Raw genomic sequence first — 19,303 nt, 5'->3', positions numbered from 1 at the left:
CCTGAACTTGTGATCCACCCACCTTCACCTCCCAAAGTGCTGGTATTTCAGATGTCAGCCTCTGCACCCGGCCTAATCATTACTTTTTTTTTTTTTTTTTTTTTTTTTGAAGTCTTTCCTTAAAGCTCTTCCACCCTCATTTTCAGAATACTTACTAGAGCAGATCTGTGGCTTTGGTCAGCCTAGCGTTTTTTCCTTCTGGTAAGAGAACACCTCTTCTCCCTTTGGCATGGCCAGTCCGTGTTGGTCATGTGACTTCACTGGCTCTTTCTTAGGGATGGGTTATGAAATCAAACTAGTCAGTTGGGATCCTTTATCGGGACCGACACAGATGAGCCAAGACAGTCTCTCTCAGGATTTCTTGGGCATGCTCTGCCCCAAGGAGTTCTGACGGGAAGACTTTATTGACTATAGCTGAAGTGCCATTACAGAAAAGCCTCAACCTAGGAGCAAATAAACTCAGCTCTCATCAGTTATCTGGTAGTTGAGCTGAGAGGAGAAAAGTGCTCCCCAAGCTTGGCTTCTCCAGCTTCACCAAAGCCAGGGACCTAAAGGAGAGCGCCAGTGTCGCCAGCGTGAGTGGGCGGCGACCTGGTGCCGGGCTGGCATCCCCAGCCTGTGCACTGGGCCCTTTTCTTTTTCTTTCTTTCTTTTTTATTTTTTTATTTTTTATTTTTTATTTTTTTGAGACGGAGTCTTGCTCTATCACCCAGGCTGGAGTGCAGTGGCGCGATCTCGGCTCACTGCAATCTCCACCTCCCGGGTTCAAGAGATTTTCCTGCCTCAGCCTCCCGAGTAGCTGGACTACAGGCACCTGCCATCATACTCGGCTAATTTTTGTATTTTTGTAGAGACGAGGTTTCACCATGTTGCCCAGGTTGGTCTTGAACTCCTGACCTCAGGTGATCCGCCCGCCTCGGTCTCCCAAAGTGCTGGGACTACAGGCGTGAGCCGCCACGTCCGGCCAGCACCGGGCATTTTTCTTACTTTAGCCATCCCGTGTTTGAGGTTGCTGTCTGGGCTCTGCTCCTACCCGAGGGCACCCCGGAGGAAATTCTCGAGGTGGCCTGGGCAGGGCGGGCTGGGCGAGGGCGCGCCCGGGGCCTGGAGGCGGAGTCGGGGGCGGGGCGCGCCGTCATCTGATTCGGTGACTCACCCGCGGCCGCGCTTCCTCTGACCTGGCGGGGCGGAAAGTCGGGTCCCGAGGCTCCGGCTCGGAAAGCAGCCGAGCGGCCATGGAGCTGTGCGGGCTGGGGCTGCCCCGGCCGCCCATGCTGCTGGCGCTGCTATTGGCGACGCTGGTGGCGGCGATGTTGGCGCTGCTGACTCAGGTGGCGCTCGTGGTGCAGGTGGCGGAGGCGACTCGGGCCCCGGGCGTCTCGGCCGCGCGGGGGCCGGCGCTGTGGCCCCTGCCGCTCTCGGTGAAGATGACCCCGAACCTGCTGCATCTTGCCCCGGAGAACTTCTACATCAGCCACAGCCCCAATTCCACGGCGGGCCCCTCCTGCACCCTGCTGGAGGAAGCGTTTCGGCGGTGAGCGCTCCCGGCTGGGAGGTGTCCTGGGGGAGGGGAGGTGGACCACCCCGGGGCTCTCTGCAGACCCTCACCACCCCACTGCGCAGACGAGGAAACGGCCCCCGGAGCGGGCAGGCGATCTGCCCAGCGCCACACGGACTGAACTCACGCTCTTGCCCCCACCCTCCTACTGCTTCTTAAGGGACACCTTGGGTGCTCAGGAAGCCTGGTTTGAGAGCAGGATACTAAGTGGAAGAGGGAGTTTGCTCTGAGGCCTTGTTGCGCAAATGACATGGATGGAGGGGACACCCGGTTCCCCAGCTCCAGAGCTGGGAAGGAAAGTGACAGCTCCTTATTTGAAGGACGTTCAAAGGGATAAGTTACCTGAAGGGCTTAAACAAGCTTTCTTGAGGGACCAGGAATTCCCCAAAGCTGACTGTCATTTATAGGCCAATTTCACCCCCTTGCCTCTCCTCGAATCTCCTGGTAATAACTCAAATGGCGGAAGTCCTCAGTTTCGAGCACTGCCTAAAACTCCCCTCTCACCTAAAATCTCTTCCACATAAAATGTGAGATGTTTGCATCTAACTACGTTTCTGCGGCCAGTGGTTAGACAGTATCCAACTTTGTTTCTCAACACCAATCATGTGCCTGCTCTCCCTGCTTCCTCTTTTACAGAGCCCTAGATAGCGCCTCTGTCTCCCTCACCCTTTGGCTGCAGACAGGGTGGATTTTGTCATGGGAGTCAGCCAATCACACAATAGAGAAGACAGTTGCCCCTGGGGAGATGTTTGAAGAAGCCACACACTGTCCCTTCAGTGTGAGACTTGTGTAGGTAGGACTGTCCTGAAGGCGTATCGTGCCCCGCAGAACTGTAATTTGGTGCTAACTGTACTGCCTCCTGGCATTCCCCAAGCCTGTCGCTGTGCCCAGTAGATACTATAGAGCTTAAGTGTGCTTGCAGGACGCTGAACAGGTGGGGAGGAAATGCAAAACTAACTGAATAACGTGTTCTGACCCCAGATAGGACAGGTGCCTAGGCTCAAGCTGAAGAGGCCCAAGATGCTGATGGCAGAGATGGTTCATTCTCTACAATCAGAAGGCTCACGGTTTCCTTCTGTTTTGTACAACTAAATGGGTATTATCAGTCCCTATTTTAGGCACACACACTAATGAGCCTTTGGTATCCAATCTGCTAAGACCAGAGGGGGGTTAAGATGTAGAATCAAAGTGTTTGGTTGCATTGGGATATTCAGAAAGATTGCATGGAAAGTACACGAAGGTTGTCTCAGAAGATCACGACTAGGGTTGGAAATCTTTTAAAAACAAATACCCTTATTATGTTTGCCTTGAAGTTCAGCTTGTAGAATTGGATTTTCCTTCTGTGTCACACTGCTAAGTAAAACAAGGACTTGGTAATATGCTGAACTGACAATGACAAGAAAGCATGAGTGATGTAAGTTAACAATAGGTAGATAACCAGGACTTGAATCAGCTGAGATGATTTGAAGGCAAGGCTTGGCATTTCAAGGCAGGTGCGGGTGATTACCTGAAGAGTTTGCCTAATTCATGGCCTCTGAGTGGAGCAGCCATTAATTATGCCTGGCGTTGTTAGGAAGCAGGTCATAAAATGTATTAGCCCTTATGGCTAAGACGTGAAGGCATGCATGTGAGCATTCTAGGAGCTCAGCACGGGCGGTAGCTATCTCAGAGTAAAAGCACAGTGGAGTTGGAAAGATTTGGAAATATGGGGTGTTCAGAAAGTGTGACGTGGTTAGGAAAACAGCCGGGGCCCCAGATTGTTCAGAATCTCATAGCCCCTGTCTCTGAAGAGCCCAAGTTGTGTCACAAACCCTGCTTTGAAACAGTATGTTTTTTGCAGGCAGAGAGTTCAACTGTCAGATGCATAACTGCTTCTTCAGCTTCTAGGACAGCGTCCATCACATGCTAGTCACTCATTTTAAAAAATAAACAAATAGTTTCACTCCTTTATTTCCTGGAAGGCTAAACTAACCCACATACCTTTGACATACTGCTTCACAGCCCTTTGAGTTTTCTGTTAGAATTTTACTACCTAGGGTCAAGGTTCTAAGCCAGTTTCCAACTCTGATCTCGAAGCTGTTGGCAGCTTTAATTTCCTTTTTAAAAAAATTTTAACTATGGAAAAAATATAAAATTTACCATCTTAACCTTTTGTAAGTATGTATTTCAGTGATCTTAATTTCCTTTTTAATCTGTCAAGGTTTTCTGTCAACACCTTCATCCATTCCATTCTCTCATTGGTTAACTTCCATACACTCCCAAACATGTCACAATTTTCCAACCTCCTCTTCTGCGAAAAAGCGTAAGATGTTCTTACACATAAGTAGCATATATAACCTTCTGGCTTGCCAAAATCTGTAAAATATTTAAACAATTGTGCTGAAGCTTATCTGATCTTTTTTATTTAGTGCCTTTACATTTTTATTTAATATTCTGATTTTTGGATACCAAAAACAATTGCTCTGAAGCCTATCTGATCGTTTTTATTTAATATTCCCTGGTTTTTGGATACCAACAAAAGGTACCTTTTTTTTTTTTTTTTTTGGAGACGGAGTCTCTGTCACCCAGGCTGGAGTGCAGTGGTACGATCTCGGCTCACTGCAACCTCTGCCTCCCAGGTTCAAGTGATTCTCCTGCCTAAGCCTCCCAAGTAGCTGGGATTACAGGTGCCCGCCACCATACCCGCTGATTTTTTTGTATTTTTAGTAGAGATGGGGTTTCACTGTGTTGGCCAGGCTGGTCTTGAACTCCTGACCTCATGATCCTCCCACCTTGGCCTCCCAAAGTGCTGGGATTACAGGCGTGAGCCACCACGCCTGGCCAACAAAAAGTTAATTTTAAAGGCTCTGGTGAGAATTCTGGACCTTCTTTTTGGGGGTTTATATATAAGCTAGGATACTTTTGTAGGAAGGTAACAGGAACCCTGACTCAATCTGGCTTAAACAATAAGAAAACTTGTTTCACACATTAGGATGTCCAAAAGTAGGAATGTATTTAGGGCAAGTTGACTAAGTGACTCAACAGTGTTACCAGGGATCCATATTCTTCCCATCTCTGCTCTGTCCACTTTAGTGTAGCAGCAACTGGCCCAGCTCTCACATACAGAGAAAGTTTTCTTGTGATTTGCTCAGAAGAACTCCCCCTAACCCCCACATCCTATCACTGGGCGGAATTGGTTTTTCATTCCCAAGAGTGATGGATTACCATGATGGTTTCATTATTGGTTATTAACAGGGGCTTCATATGTCACTTCGGAGTGTGGGGAAGCTTTTGAAATTCCCATGCCTGAATCCCATTCTCATAGATTCTGATTCGGAAGGCATGGACATTAGCATTTTCGAAAAACTTCCCAAGTGATTCTAATGTACAACTTGGGGTGAGAATCTCTAGTTGGACTTATAATGGGCAGCATGGATTTGAGGCGTTAACTGCAATGTTACTAGCACATCCATTTTTAAAATTTGCCTAAAATCCTTTTAAAATGTGTTTACATTTATTTCTCAAACAGATATCATGGCTATATTTTTGGTTTCTACAAGTGGGATCATGAACCTGCTGAATCCCAGGCTACAGCCCAGCTTCAGCAACTTCTTGTCTCAATCACCCTGCAGTCAGAGTGTGACGCTTTCCCCAACATATCTTCAGATGAGTCTTGTAAGTACGTCTGCAATGTGAGTGTATTATAGCCCAGGTGCTCACTGACGGACTTCAGTGCCAAAAACTGGCTCCATGTTAGGAACCACTGTGAGTTCTTAACCAGTGAGTTTATGATTCCTATTTTAAAAATAACCTTTAAAGTCTGATTATAAAAGTAGTACATAGCCTTTGTGGAAAATTTGTAAGTACAGTAAATGCAGAAGAAGAAGAAATAAATCACTCATAGTCCCAGCAGACAGAATTAATCACTGTCATTTTAGGTGTATTTTTTTTTTTTTTTTTTTTTTGCAGAGTAAAACATTTAAACATTTTACATAGACATAAATACAAACATGATAAGCATTGAGATGAAAATGGCAGTAATTCTGTACATGTGCTTCTTGTATTTTTGTTATATTTTTGTATTATGCTTTTTTGCAAAATACATTATAAACATGAATTTCACTAGTTTTCTGTGACATCATTTTCAATGGCTGAATAATGTTCTGTCACTGTATGGATAAGCTGAATTGGCTAATCTCTTTTGAACATCTAGGTAATTTCTTAACTTTTGTCTTTGAAAACATCTGTTTGTATCCATGATCTCTCTTTATAATCTATAATTTTACAAAAGATAATGCAGAGCTTGGGGGAGAGGGTGGGTACAGCAGTTTCATTTGATTGACAATATAATCGACATTTAGCTGTATGATTCTGTCCTCGTTGTTACCTAAAACATTATTCTCTAGGGCTTTTCCCAAATTGTTTTAGAACAAACAAGTGGACGTGCCTTTTCTATAGGGTATACTGCCTGAGAATAATGTGGAATTGCACCAAGGCATCAAAGAAGAGCAGTATAAGGACATGTGTAATATAAGATTCGTGCAAGAGACAGCAGACAGGGGAACTGAGTGTAAAGATAGAGGCCGGGCGCTGTAGCTCACACCTGTAATCCCAGCACTTTGGGAGGCCGAGATGAGTGGATTACTTGAGGCCAGGAGTTCAAGACCAGCCTGGCCAGTATGGTGAAACCGCATCTCTACTAAAAAATACAAAAAGTCAAATGTGTTGGTGCACACCTGTAATCCCAGCTACTCGGGAGGCTGAGGCAGGAGAATCACTTGAACCCAGGAGGCAGAAGTTGCAGTGAGCTGAGATCATGCCGCTGTACTCCAGCCTGGGGGACAAAATGAGACTGTCTCAAAAAAAAAAAAAAAAAAAAAGATAGGATGCCACAAATTTAGAGCAAAGAGCAACTCTGTTACCCCCAGACTGCCTCACAGTTAAGTACATGTCTTCATCCTGCTGGTTTAGATGAGATTTCTCAATAATACATCTCTTTGAAAAACAGCTTGCTTTCTCTTCAATTCTGTAGCTCTTCTTAGAAATAGGAAAATTCACCAACGTCAGGTATCATTTCAGTTGATACTCAGCACTGACACCACATGAAGTAGGTTTTGCAACCTGAATTGAGATGAAAATGGTCATTACATTGCCAAGGAATCTTTGCTGTCCTTTGGCAATACAGATAACAGATTGTAAATTCCACAAAATGAAGTTTCGAGACTGGAGAGTCATAGCTTATCTTTCAGTCAGTTCTACAAACCCTCTTTATTCTGAAAGGGAAGTTTCTTGAGACAAGGTGATTGTGAAATTTTTGGCTGAAGAATAAACTAGTTTTTAGTCTTTAAACTAGTTGATGATGATGATAAAAGTAACACCTATGAATGGAAATAAGATATCAAACATCCAGAGTGGGAGGACATGTTGGAGGAGGTGACACATGTTAAAGCACCATTATTTATTAAAAATAAAAATATGCATGCCCTGAGAAGTGGACTAGTTTTTACTGCAGATAAATGGACACATAAATCAAGGATGTTTGATTCTGTTTCCCTGTAATGTGAAGAACTGTCAACAAAACACAATATCCATCAATAGAGGAATGGCTGAATGCATCTTGTCAATCTTTACTCAATAGTATGATCACAACAGTTCAGAATAAAGAAGCAGTATTACAGAGAACACACACGGAGAACTGCCAAGTTAAACTGCTGAGTTGAACAAAGGAAGCTGTATAATTATGTGTACGGGTGGACTCCATTTATATATCAACACACACATAAAGCAATACTATTCTCCTTCCATGTACATCTACGTCAAGCCTAAGAAAGGCCCGATAAGTATTTCCTCTGAGGAAGGTAGAAGGAGTTGGGTGAGTATCTCAAAGGAGATTTTAGCCTTATCTATAATGTATCGTTTTTAAACAGAATATATAGATACGTTATTTGTATATTCACCCTCCAAAACAAACGTATTTATGGTGCAAAAAGATACAGAATGGGCTAAATGAAAAGTCAGTGATATCATTCCTTTCACACTTCAGGGAAGTGATCATTGTTAACACTAATAACTTGGTTGTGAAGTAAAAATGGAAATTCTGTAGCTATGTGTTCATATATTTAGAAAACCACATTTCTAATTGTTATATGTATTTTCCACTGAGTTGAATTAGTCCTTTTTAATATCAGCCAGTTGTCAGCTATTAGAAAATAATTGGTATTAAGTATATGTAATATATTAATGTTTTTGAGGTGACTCTGTCTATTTCTGGAAGATCTCAAAACTAGAATGTGGCAACAAAAAAAAAAAGTTTTTAAACAGTGACCGATGGAGCAGTGAGCTCTAGGTAGCTGATTAAGAATTTGATACAGGTGGGGTGAAGTGGCTGACACCTGTAATCCCAATACTTTGGGAGGCTGGGGCCGGTAGATGACCTGAGCCCAGGAGTTCAAGACCAGCCTGGCAACATGGCAAAACCTCGTCTCTACAAGAAAAAAGAAAAATTAGGCATGGTGACACATGCCTACAGTCCCAGCTACTTGGGAGGTCGAGGCTGCAGTGAACTGTGATCATGCCACTCCACACCTGCCTGGGCAGCACAGTGAGACTGTCTCAACAACAACCCAAGAATTTGCTATAGATGTAGAGGAAACATAATTAGACTATGCTCATAAATAGCAATATAATTCTTAGCCTGGCACTGGCTGACTCATCTAATGGAATGTGGTTATCTAATGGAAAAGGCTATCTTGTCAGAAGACTGTCACCTGAGATGCTTGCACTATTGATAGAGCACTTTTGCCTACCTTCAGCTAACTATTCTGTGAGCATCTGAATGGTGGTGGTGGTAGAAGGTGATAAACCAGCATAGAGGACACAGTATTAAATCATTAACCTCCAGCCCTTAAGCATCTTTGCTATGGCAAAGTCCACAGCTGTTACACCCTTTAGCTTTCAATCTCTTTACCATCTGTGGGTTTACTATGTCTGGTTGATTCCACTCCAGACCTCTCTAAAAGACTAAGTGACTGTTGGGCCAACCTTAGAATGTGTTTCAAAGATTGAAAGATTAGCCTTTCACCAGAAGCAGCTAACTGGAGTCCCATTCTGGATGATGTGAACTTTTAATTGAGTGGGACAAAGCTAAACTAAGCTAAAGGGATTTGGAGAGTAAGTCTTAAGGCAGGTTTGGATGATACTGAGGGAAGGTGGGTGCAGGGCAAGTAGAAAATTCTGAAGGCAAAAGAGTGGAGATAACTCTCTGGCCTTAAAGGGAATAGATTTGAGTGACACCTAGGACATTACCAAGGATTAGTAGGAACTGAGGAATTTTTGCATTTTCAACTAAACTCTTAGCTTAACTAAGACCCTACTCTGTTGAGAAGTTGGAGAGACTAACTCTCTTGGGAAGATGAAGAAACATGGAGATGACACCCAAATTCCTGTCTTGAGTGACTCAAGTGACTGGATGGTGGTGCTGGGACTCACTGAAATGAGGAACACAGAAGACCAGCAGGTTGAAGTGTGCGGAGGAGGGAGGGAAGAGTTCTGTTGCGGCATGTGGAGTTGAAGGAATCCACAGGACATCCAAATGGAGATGTACAGGAGGCAGTTAGAGAAACAGGTCATGTGCTTGGGAGAAAATAATAGTCCAGAAATATCAGTGACATGTTTAGGAAACTTATTGTGTGTCATTGAGGGATTAACAAAAGTATGTGTGTGATTTTAAATCCCCAATACAGATACTCTACTTGTGAAAGAACCAGTGGCTGTCCTTAAGGCCAACAGAGTTTGGGGAGCATTACGAGGTAAGTTTCGTGCAGTTTCACCGTTACTTTCCAGTAAAGGAACATTTTCAGTTGGTGCTTTGTGAGATCAAGCACAGCAAACCTTTGCTGCCTTGGATCCTTTACAGAATGCTTGGCTATGTAGTTCCAAAATTATTTCCATTGAACACATACTACGTAAAGCATGGGAGAGGTCGGCACAGTGGCTCACACCACTTTGAGTCAGCACTTTGAGAGGCTGAGGTGGGTGATGATTGCCTGAGCTCAGGAGTCTGAGACCAGCTTGGGCAACATGGCGCAACCCCATCACTACAAAATACACAAATTAGCCGGGCATAGTGGTGTGGACCTGTAGTCCCAGCTACTCTGAACGCTGAGGTGGGAGGATTGCTTGAGCCCAGGACGTTGAGGCTGCAGTGAGCCTAGATCACACCACTGCATTCCAGCCTGGGCAACAGAGCAAGACCCCTGTCTCAAAAAAATACAAGTAAATAAATATAGCATGGGAGAAAACTCCTTTGACCTCTCAAAAACTGTTTGAAGGTTATTACATTCCTACAGTGCTGTAATTCACTGATGATCTTGGGACTGTAATGTTTATAGCACTACACATGGCCCCAGCCTGTTCTGATGAGGGAATTTTGTTTCAGCTATCGCTTCTGTTGACTTCAGAAGCAAGCGTCTCTCTTCCCTAATTTCAAATTCCTGTGGATTTAGAAGCATAACTAAGTTTGTATAAGGAGCAGTATAAAAAGGCAAATGTGCTATTGAGTTGGTTAGAGGCAGTGGGCAGGGAGTAACTTGAAAAGCTTTTCCTGAGAATTTCAGGGTCTAAACTTCAAAGTTTGACATCAGGGACATTTGCTGTTCAAAAGTTTCTTTTACCTTTTTAGGCAGATAAGGTACTGTACTGACTTCCAAATAGAGATTTTAGAAATGGAATTTTAAAAAATATGAACTAACCCAATTTATAGTCATTAAAATAAAGGCTTGGGGCCGGTCATAGTCATTCACACCTGTAATCCCACCACTTTGGGAGGTCCAGGCAGGCAGATCACTTGAGGTCAGGAGTTCGAGACCAGACTAGAGATGGTGAAACCCCATCTCTACTAAAAATACAAAAAAAAATTAGCCCGGCATAGTGGCGCGTGACTGTAATCCCAACCACGTGGGAGGGTGAGGCAGGAAAATTGCTTGAACCAGGGAGAGGGAGCTTGCAGTGAGCTGAGCTGGCACTACTGCATTCCAGCCTGGACGACAGAGCGAGACTCCATCTCAAAAAAAACCAAAATAAATAAACATTTGGAATTTGACTCAGAGTGTTACCTAAAATAATCATTGTTATGCTATATATTTTTATACCATAAGAAGATTATAATTTTATTCAAAATAGAATATGAAAATATCTAGAGATTTACCACAAATATAATTTTATTTATGTATAATGTTAGTGATTTTAAGCTTTTTAAGTTTATTTTAGTCCGATCTGCCTGTCTTGTCTGCGTCTGCTAAGGAGAAGAGACACTTACTGATGTTTGTTCTGATCCATACCAAAATAAAGAACTCTAGCAAGGCTGGGCACGGTGGCTTACGCCTCTAGTCCCAACAGTTTTGGAGGCCGAGGTGGGTGGATCACTTGAGGTCAGGAGTTGGAGACCAGCCTAGTGAACACAGTGAAACCCCATCTCTACTAAAAATACAAAAATTAGCCAGGCGTGGTGGTGCATGCTTGTAGTCCCAGCTACTTAGGAGGCTGAGGCAGGAGAAGTACTTGAACCCGGGAGGCGGAGGTTGCAATAAGCTGAGATCACGCTGCTGCACTCTGTCCTGGGTGACAGAGCGAGACTCCATCTCAAAAAAAAAAACCAAAACAACAACAACAACAACAACAAACCAGTCTTGCGAGTATGCAGTGGCTAGATTTCTAGTCCAAGAAGTCCGTATTTTCTGTTTACCATCAGACTTTCAGAGTAGTGTACTCCAAACTGATCATTATTGAATGTAGTGTCACTTAACAGAAACTTTCAAAGTTATTCTTCCCAGCATGAACCTGTACTTGACGAGGTTGGGGAGAGAGGAAGGCATAGGAAAGATGACTGTACTGTTCTTAGGATAAAAATTCCCTGGCTATATAGCTGTCAGCTAGAATGAGGAATCTGAATCAAGTCAAGGCCGTTTAGAAGAATTAGCCTGTCAACTGGTATATTCAGGGAATAATCCACTTGAGTAAAAAATGTTCAGAAGTTAGTCTTTGCAGCTATAAGTAAAATGCTGTATATTGTAAATTGGCCTTTATTTATAGTTTCATCGTTTTTCCAGCCATTTTTCCCTGTTACATTTAGGTACCTTCTAAAAGTTACTATATTTGATTATAAAAATTCTCTCATAATGCTATAAATTTATTAAGAAACTGGTATTTTATTAAATTACTATTCTTCTTTTGTGTATATTGAAACAAACCCCAGGGTATGGGTACAATGAAGTAAAGCACTTTTATTAGATGAGTAGAGAAGTGCAATGGATTTTTTTTTTAATTTGGCTTTGATTTTAGAAATTATGGTAGAGGCTGTAGGTGTAGGTATAACAATATATTTTAGAGGATACAGGTATAACACTATATTTAGTTATATTTGCCTTACCTGGTTATGAGTCTGGTTGAATAATATAGCTTTTATCATCTCAATTTGTTTATAAATTAATGCAATAAATTTTACTTTCCTCAGGTTTAGAGACCTTTAGCCAGTTAGTTTATCAAGATTCTTATGGGACTGTAAGTATGATTATTATGTTACTAAAAATTGTTAGACAAATTACTAATAGAAAAAAATGTAACCTGTTTAGCTGTTGTTTCCTGAAGGTTTCTTTTCCCCAGATATTTATCTTAGCTGGTAAATGTAAATTTCATACTTTTTATTGTTCTAAATTAATATTTTATGAAATGCTTGTATAAGTAGCTGTAGTCTTCACTGAGTTCAAGACAACAGAAAATTCTAAAACTAAACCAAAATTTTGTTTTGTCTTATAGTTCACCATCAATGAATCCACCATTATTGATTCTCCAAGGTTTCCTCACAGAGGAATTTTGATTGATACATCCAGACACTATCTGCCAGTTAAGATTATTCTTAAAACTCTGGTAAGTACTTCATTCTAATCCATCGTCTATTCTGAAGGTGTCTTCTTTGTGTTGTAACTTTACGTTGGTTACTATTGGTAGGTTGGAACGGGGGAATTTGTATAAGCACCGGACATTCTTTCCTCAGTCCCTAGTGTATTTCCTCAGCTGTGATGTGGAGGTCCCCTTGAGAGTCACCCTCCTGTTTTCAGTGCGAGAGCCATGTATAACATGTATTTAGCCAAGACTGTAAAGAGAAAGTTTAAACACTGCCCACTGGCCCTTTACATATACTCCCTTTTGTCAAATCATGTGTATAGACTTTTGGTTAGGAATACATGGCCATCCAGGTGCGGTGGCTCACACTTGTAATCCCAGCACTTTGGGAGGCTGAGGCAGGTGGAGCACCTGAGGTCAGGAGTTCAAGACCAGCCTGGCCAATGTGGCAAAACCCCGTCTCTACTAAAAATACAAAAATTAGGCGTGGTAGTGTGTGCCTGTAATCCCAGCTACAAGGGAGGCTGAGACAGGAGAATTGCTTGAACCCTCCCAGGGTGGAGGTTGCAGTGAGCCGAGATCACACCACTGCGCTCCAGCCTGAGCAACAGAGCAAGACTCCATCTCAAAAAAAAAAAAAAAAAAGAAAGAAAACATGGCCACCATATTTCTAGTTAGTGCCCTTTAAATTTTGTGACCTCCTCTTACTTTTTTTGTAAGTGGCATTAGAAAGGAGTCCAGGTGCTGCTTTATACCTAGGGAACTATTCCAAAGGAATACAGAACCTCCAGGGTGGTATGGGTTAGGAAGAAGGTTGACAATAACTGTTTTCTCCTCTGGGCTTTTTTTTTATTGGTTAATCCCCACCATCACCTGCCAATTTGTAGGGGTGGGGAGGTTTCCTCCCATGTTTTTTTGCACCTTCACCTGATCATTTATGATGACACTATGCTATATGCTATTTTAAAATTGTTATTTTTTTTTAGTTGTCTCAGCCTCTCGTCAGGTTGGAGGGCAGTGGTGCAATCTTGGCTCGCTGCAACCTTCGCCTCCCAGATTCAAGCAATTCTCCTACCTCGGCCTCCCAAGTAGTTAAGATTACAGGTGCGCGCCACCACACCCTGCTAATTTTTGTGTTTTCAGTAGAGATGGGGTTTCACCATGTTGGCCAGGATGGTCTCAATCTCTTGACCTTGTGATCCGCCTGCCTCAGCCTCCCAAAGTGCTGGGATTACAGGCATGAGCCACCACGCCCGGCCTAAAAATTATTTTTACATTCACATTATACTCTGCAATTTTTCTCCAAAAGACATTCTTGTCACTTTTAAGAAATAAATGCTTAGTGTAAAAAGTTTAAACAATATAAATATGCAAAAATAGGCAGTCATCCCATAATTTCATTTGCCAAAGATCGACATACATTTTTATGTCCTACTTACCTCATTTTAGACTTAAAAAATGAATATATTAGGCAGGGTACAGTGGCTCACGCCTGTAATCTCAGCACTTTGGGAGGTGGAGGCAGGCGGATCATGTGAGGTCAGGAGTTTGAGACCAGCCTGACCACCATGGTGAAACTGCAACCTCCACCTCCTGAGTTCAAGTGATTCTTTTACCTCTGCCTCCCAAGTGGCTGGGATTACAGGCGCCCACCACTACACCTGGCTAATTTTTGTGTTTTTTGTAGAGATGTTTTTTAAAAATACAAAAAATTAGCCAGGCGTGGTGGTGCACACCTGTAATTCTAGCTACTTGGGAGGCTGAGGCACAAAAATCACTTGAACCTGGGAGAGGGAGGTTGGAGTGAGCCAAGATTACACCACTGCACTCCAGCCTGGCTGACAGAACGAGACTCCATCTCAAAACAAACAAAATTAATATATTAACATATACAATGTGACTTTTTAAAAAACTTAAATTAGACCGTACTTTTGCTACCCCCCACACCTCCCCCCCTTTTTTTTTGTGAGATGGAGTCTCGCTCGGTTACCCAGGCTGGAGTGCAGTGGCACAATCTTGGCTCACTGCAACCTCCACCTCCTGAGTTCAAGTGATTCTTTTACCTCTGCCTCCCAAGTGGCTGGGATTACAGGTGCCCACCACTACACCTGGCTAATTTTTGTGTTTTTTGTAGAGATGGTTTCATCATGTTGGTCAGGCTGATCTTGAACTCCTGACTTCAAGTGATCTGCCTGCCTTGGCCTTGCAAAGTGATGGGATTACAGATGTGAGCCACCGCACCTGGCCTTTGCCACCCTTTTAACAGTTGAATATTTCACTGTTTTTAACTAGTCTCATGCTGATGGACATCTAAGTTAATTTATTATAAATGCTACTGCAGAGTGTTTTTACACATTCATATTTGTACACTTGTCAAGATGATTTCTTGAGGATAAATTCTTAGAAGTGGATTTCTGGGCTTAAGATGTATATATTTTAATTTTTGGTACATTTTAACTTTTGGTATATACTGTCAGGCTGCCTTCTAGACAGGTCGGTCATAGCCACATATGCTTGGCCAACAGTGTGGTACATCTTTGCCACGTTTGTTGCTGATCTAATGATAAAATATATCTCTTTGTTTTAATGTGCACTTCCTTGCTTTTTAGTGAATATAAGCCTTTTTTTTTTTTTTTTTTTTTTTTTTTTTTTTTTACATATTATTTGTATATTTTATAAACTGGAAGTGTCTTTTTTTTTTTTTTTTTTGAGACAGTCTTGCTCTGTGACCCAGACTGGAGTGCAGTGGCCCGATCTTGGCTCCCTGTATAATCTGCCTCCTGGGTTCAAATGATTCTCGAACCTCAGCCTCCTGAGTAACTGGGATTACAGGCATGCACCACCACACCTGGCTAATTTTTTGTATTTTTAGTAGAGACAGGGTTTCGCCATGTTGCCCAGGCTGGTCTCAAACTCCTGAGCTCAGGCAGTCTGCCCACCTTGGCCTCTCGAAGTGCTAGGATTACAGGCATGAGCCACTGTCCCCAGCTGTATGTTTATTTTCTATGTTTACTTTGTCATCTAGAATGTGAATACCTTCTTTATTGGTTTAATGTTTTAATGTTATATTTGTCTATGGATTGTGCCACTGATACTTTTATAGTTGCATATATATATATATATATATCTTATTTTTAAAATTTAATTAATTTAAAGTGTTTATATTTTTAAAAAAATTTTGTAGAGATATAGGGTCTTATCATATTGCCCAGGCTAGTCTCAAATTCTTGGTGTCAAGTGATCCTTCCCCCTCGGCCTCCCAAAGTGTTGGGATTATAGGAATGAGTCACCACACTCCACCTTATATTTACATTATATACTTACCTATCATATATTGTTGTGAATTTTTTCTAAATTTGTTTTAATAACTATGTCTATAATGCCTGTAGACTTTTTAATTTATTTTTTGAGACAGAGTTTTTCTTTTCTTTTTTTTTTTTTTGAGATGGAGTCTCGCTCTGTTGCCTAGGCTGGAGTGCAATGGTGCAGTCTCAGCTCATTGCAACCTCCGCCTCTCAGATTCAAGTGATTCTCCTGCCTCAGCCTCCAAGTAGCTGGGATTACAGGCGCCTGCCATCATGCCTGGCTAATTTTTGTATTTTTAGTAGAGACAGAGTTTTACCATGTTGGCCAGGCTGATCTTGAACTCCTGACCTCAGGTGATCTACCTGCCTCAGCCTCCCAAAGTGCTGGGATTACAGGTGTGAGCCCCCATGCCTGGCAAAATTTTTTTATTTTTATTTTTTAGCAAAGAACCCTGCTAACTTTTTTTTTTTTTTAAGATATGGAGTTTTGCCATATTTTCCAGGCTGGTCTTAAACTCCTGAGCTCAGGCGATCCACCTGCCTTGCCCTCTCAAAGTGCTAGGATTACAGGCATGAGCCACCATCCCCAGCCACACGTTTTTTAAAGGAGTAGTGTATTTCAGTGTTATCCTTTCTATCATGTTTGGCTTTGGGAAGTATGCTGAGAATCCTTCTCTACAACAAGGATATAAATATAAAAATAACCTCTTAAATTTTTTTTAGTATTATTATACTTTTTCTTATTAAATTCTTGATTCCATTAGAATTTACTTTAGTGTGTCAAACCTAGTAGGCATTTTAATTTTACTTTCCAAACGTTTAGCCAGTAATCCCCTCATTTCTGAGCAATCTACAATTCCCTATTGCTTTCAATGACAATTATTAAATACTAAATTCAATTACAATTATTAGATACTAAATTCCGATAAATACAGAAGTTACTTTCTGAAGTCATAATCTTTACTAGTTTATCTTCTTGGGCCAGTACATGTGGTTTTAATTTCTATAGCTTTAGCAGTTTTTGTTTTTGATTTTGTTTGTATTTTGAAGTCTTAAACTTAGGGAAAAGTTGTAAATAGTGTGCATTTTTATTGTATTTATTAAATATTAAATTTAAGCTTTATATTTGCTTTATTCTCCCTCTCTAAAAACACATTTTCTAAACCATATGGGCACATATGATGCATCAATACCCCCTTAATATTTCAGGATGAATTTCTTGAAAAAAGGACATTTAATAACTTCAGTACAACCATCAAAATCAGGAAATTGACACAATACTGTATCCAATACGCAGACCCCATTCAAATTTCGATTGTTCCAACAATGTCTTTTATAGGTTCCACGTCCCATCCAAAATCTGGTGTTACATTTACTTGTATGTCTCTTTGGCCACCATTTATCTGCAACTGACTACTTTCCTTGTCTTGTAAGACCATGACATTTTTGGAGAGTATAGGCCAGTTATTTTGTAGAGTAGGCCTTAGCTTGTCCATTTTGCAGAAGATAAGATTCAGTTATGCCTTTTTGGCAGGAATAAAGCAGAAAGGATGCTGTGTTCTTCTCAGTGCATATCAGGTGACACCATGTCTTATTTATTTCATATCTGGTATTGTTCACTTATAACTTGCCTAAGATGTCATCTGCCAGGTTTTTCCACTGTGATGTCAATTAAAAGTGTTTCATACTTAACAGGTAATTAAGTATCTTGTGGGAAGAGATCTTGAGACCGTGTAAAATCCTATTCTTCAGCCAGCATTCACTCACTAGTTTTAGCATCCACAGATGGTTCTTGCCTAAATCAGTTATTACTAAGGTAGCTACCCAGGTGATGTTTCTAATTCCATCATTCCTTCTATCATTTATTACTTGGCATTTAAGTGTAAGGTAGAGCAATCCCTTCTCTTTTATTTAAGTATTCATTATTTTTATCAGTGTCGACTCATGGGTTACTATGTTATTCAGGATTGTAATCTGTTACTTTCCCTGTTTTTTGTTTGTTTGTTTTTTTGTTTTTCTGAGATGGAGTTTTGCTCTTGTTGCCCAGGCTAGAGTGCAATGGCGCGGGCTCAGCTCACTGCAACCTCTGCCTCCCAGGTTCAAGTGATTCTCCTGCCTCAGCCTCCTGAGTAGCTGGGGTTACAGGCATCCACCACCACGCCCCGCTAATTTTTGTATTTTTAGTAGAGACGGGGTTTCACCATGTTGGCCAGACTGGTCTCGAGCTCCTGACCTCAGGTGATCCACCTGCCTTGGCCCCTCAAAGTGCTGGAATTACAGGCATGAGCCACCGTGTCCGGCCACTTTCCCTGTTTAATAGTCAAATTATCTCAGCTTTGGTCACTGGAAGTCCTTCAAGTTGCCTCTTATATCCCTTGCAGGTTCCCTTTAATCTTGGAGCACTTTCTTTCTGGCACATGATGTTCCAGGGCTGTCTTCCCTGTCCCAGTCTCTTCTGTGTCCTCAGACTTTTCTTCAGGGAACCCTTTTAGTGGTGAACAACATTTTGAAACCAATATCTAGGCTCTAGGTGTGCTCATTGCTACTAGGGTGTCACTGTAGACCCTCTGAGCAGAGAGAGCTAGAAAACGTGTGTACCTATGTATGTATACGTTTATATGAACACACACACATCTTTCTTGAGTTTTTATCTGTTTATATCAGAAGTTGGCAAACTATAACCCAAAGGTCAAATCCAGTTCACTATCTGTTTTCACAAACATGGGGTTTTGGTTTCGCTGTCACCCCCAGGCTGGAGTGCAGAGGTATGAGCTCAGCTTACTGCAGTCTCAACCTCCCCGGCTCAAGCAATCCTCCCACCTCAGCCTCCAGAATGGGTGGACTACGGGCATGTGTCACGATGCCCGCCTAGTTTCTTAAAATTTTTTAGTAGAGATGAGGTCTCACTATGTCATGCAGGCTGGTCTCAAACTCCTGGGTCCAAGCAATCTTCCTGCCTCAGCCTCCCAAAGTACTGGGATTACAGGTGTGAGCCACCATGTCTGGCCTCACAAATAAAGTTTACAGGAATATAGCCACATACATTTGTTTACATATTGTCTCACTCTACAATTGCAGAATGGAGTAGGTATAACAAACTCTCTGGCTTGCAAAGCCAAAATATTTACTGTCTAGCCCTTTATGTACAATGTTTGCCAACCCCTAGTCTATGTTAAAAACCATGTTTGTATTAATAAGCTCAATTCCAATTAACACCTCTATTTCTAGCTCCCTTCTCTGAGAGTGAAGATCCTCCTTTAATCCTCAATATATTTATCTGCACAATCCCCTTTTATGTAAAAGATTTCCTAACTCCATCAGCCAAATCCCTTCAGCCTTGATGAAGAGGGAGTCTTTAAGTTTTGATGATCTTGTTGGACAAATCTTCTCCCTTATTATTTTTCATCTTTTAAAAGTAGTGTTTATGTTTTATATAAATATTATATTGGTTATTCCTCTAGAGTATACATAAAATTAATAATTCACCCAAAAATTTCTCTGGGAGAATTGTATTGAGTTTGCAATGAAATTCTTGGTTGGGACTCAAATTTCAGAACTGTGG

General features: G+C 41.8%; 1 protein-coding gene across 1 annotated transcript in view; it reads left to right on the top strand.

Annotated features, from left to right (window-relative positions):
• Positions 1–1,154: 1,154 nt before the first annotated feature.
• Positions 1,155–19,303, top strand: part of HEXB (hexosaminidase subunit beta) — a 28,457-nt gene continuing 10,308 nt past the window's right edge. The window contains exons 1-5 of the mRNA XM_007975375.3: positions 1,155–1,534; positions 5,067–5,212; positions 9,280–9,345; positions 12,048–12,094; positions 12,350–12,460. Of these exons, the coding sequence (XP_007973566.3) occupies positions 1,236–1,534; positions 5,067–5,212; positions 9,280–9,345; positions 12,048–12,094; positions 12,350–12,460 (669 nt within the window). The 5' untranslated portion in view covers positions 1,155–1,235. The remainder of the gene's footprint in view (positions 1,535–5,066; positions 5,213–9,279; positions 9,346–12,047; positions 12,095–12,349; positions 12,461–19,303) is intronic.

This window comes from Chlorocebus sabaeus, chromosome 4 (genome assembly GCF_047675955.1).
Source record: "Chlorocebus sabaeus isolate Y175 chromosome 4, mChlSab1.0.hap1, whole genome shotgun sequence".
In the NCBI taxonomy this organism is placed as follows: domain Eukaryota; kingdom Metazoa; phylum Chordata; class Mammalia; order Primates; family Cercopithecidae; genus Chlorocebus; species Chlorocebus sabaeus.
Note: the sequence above shows the minus strand (reverse complement) of the source record. Positions and strands in the feature narration are given on the sequence as shown.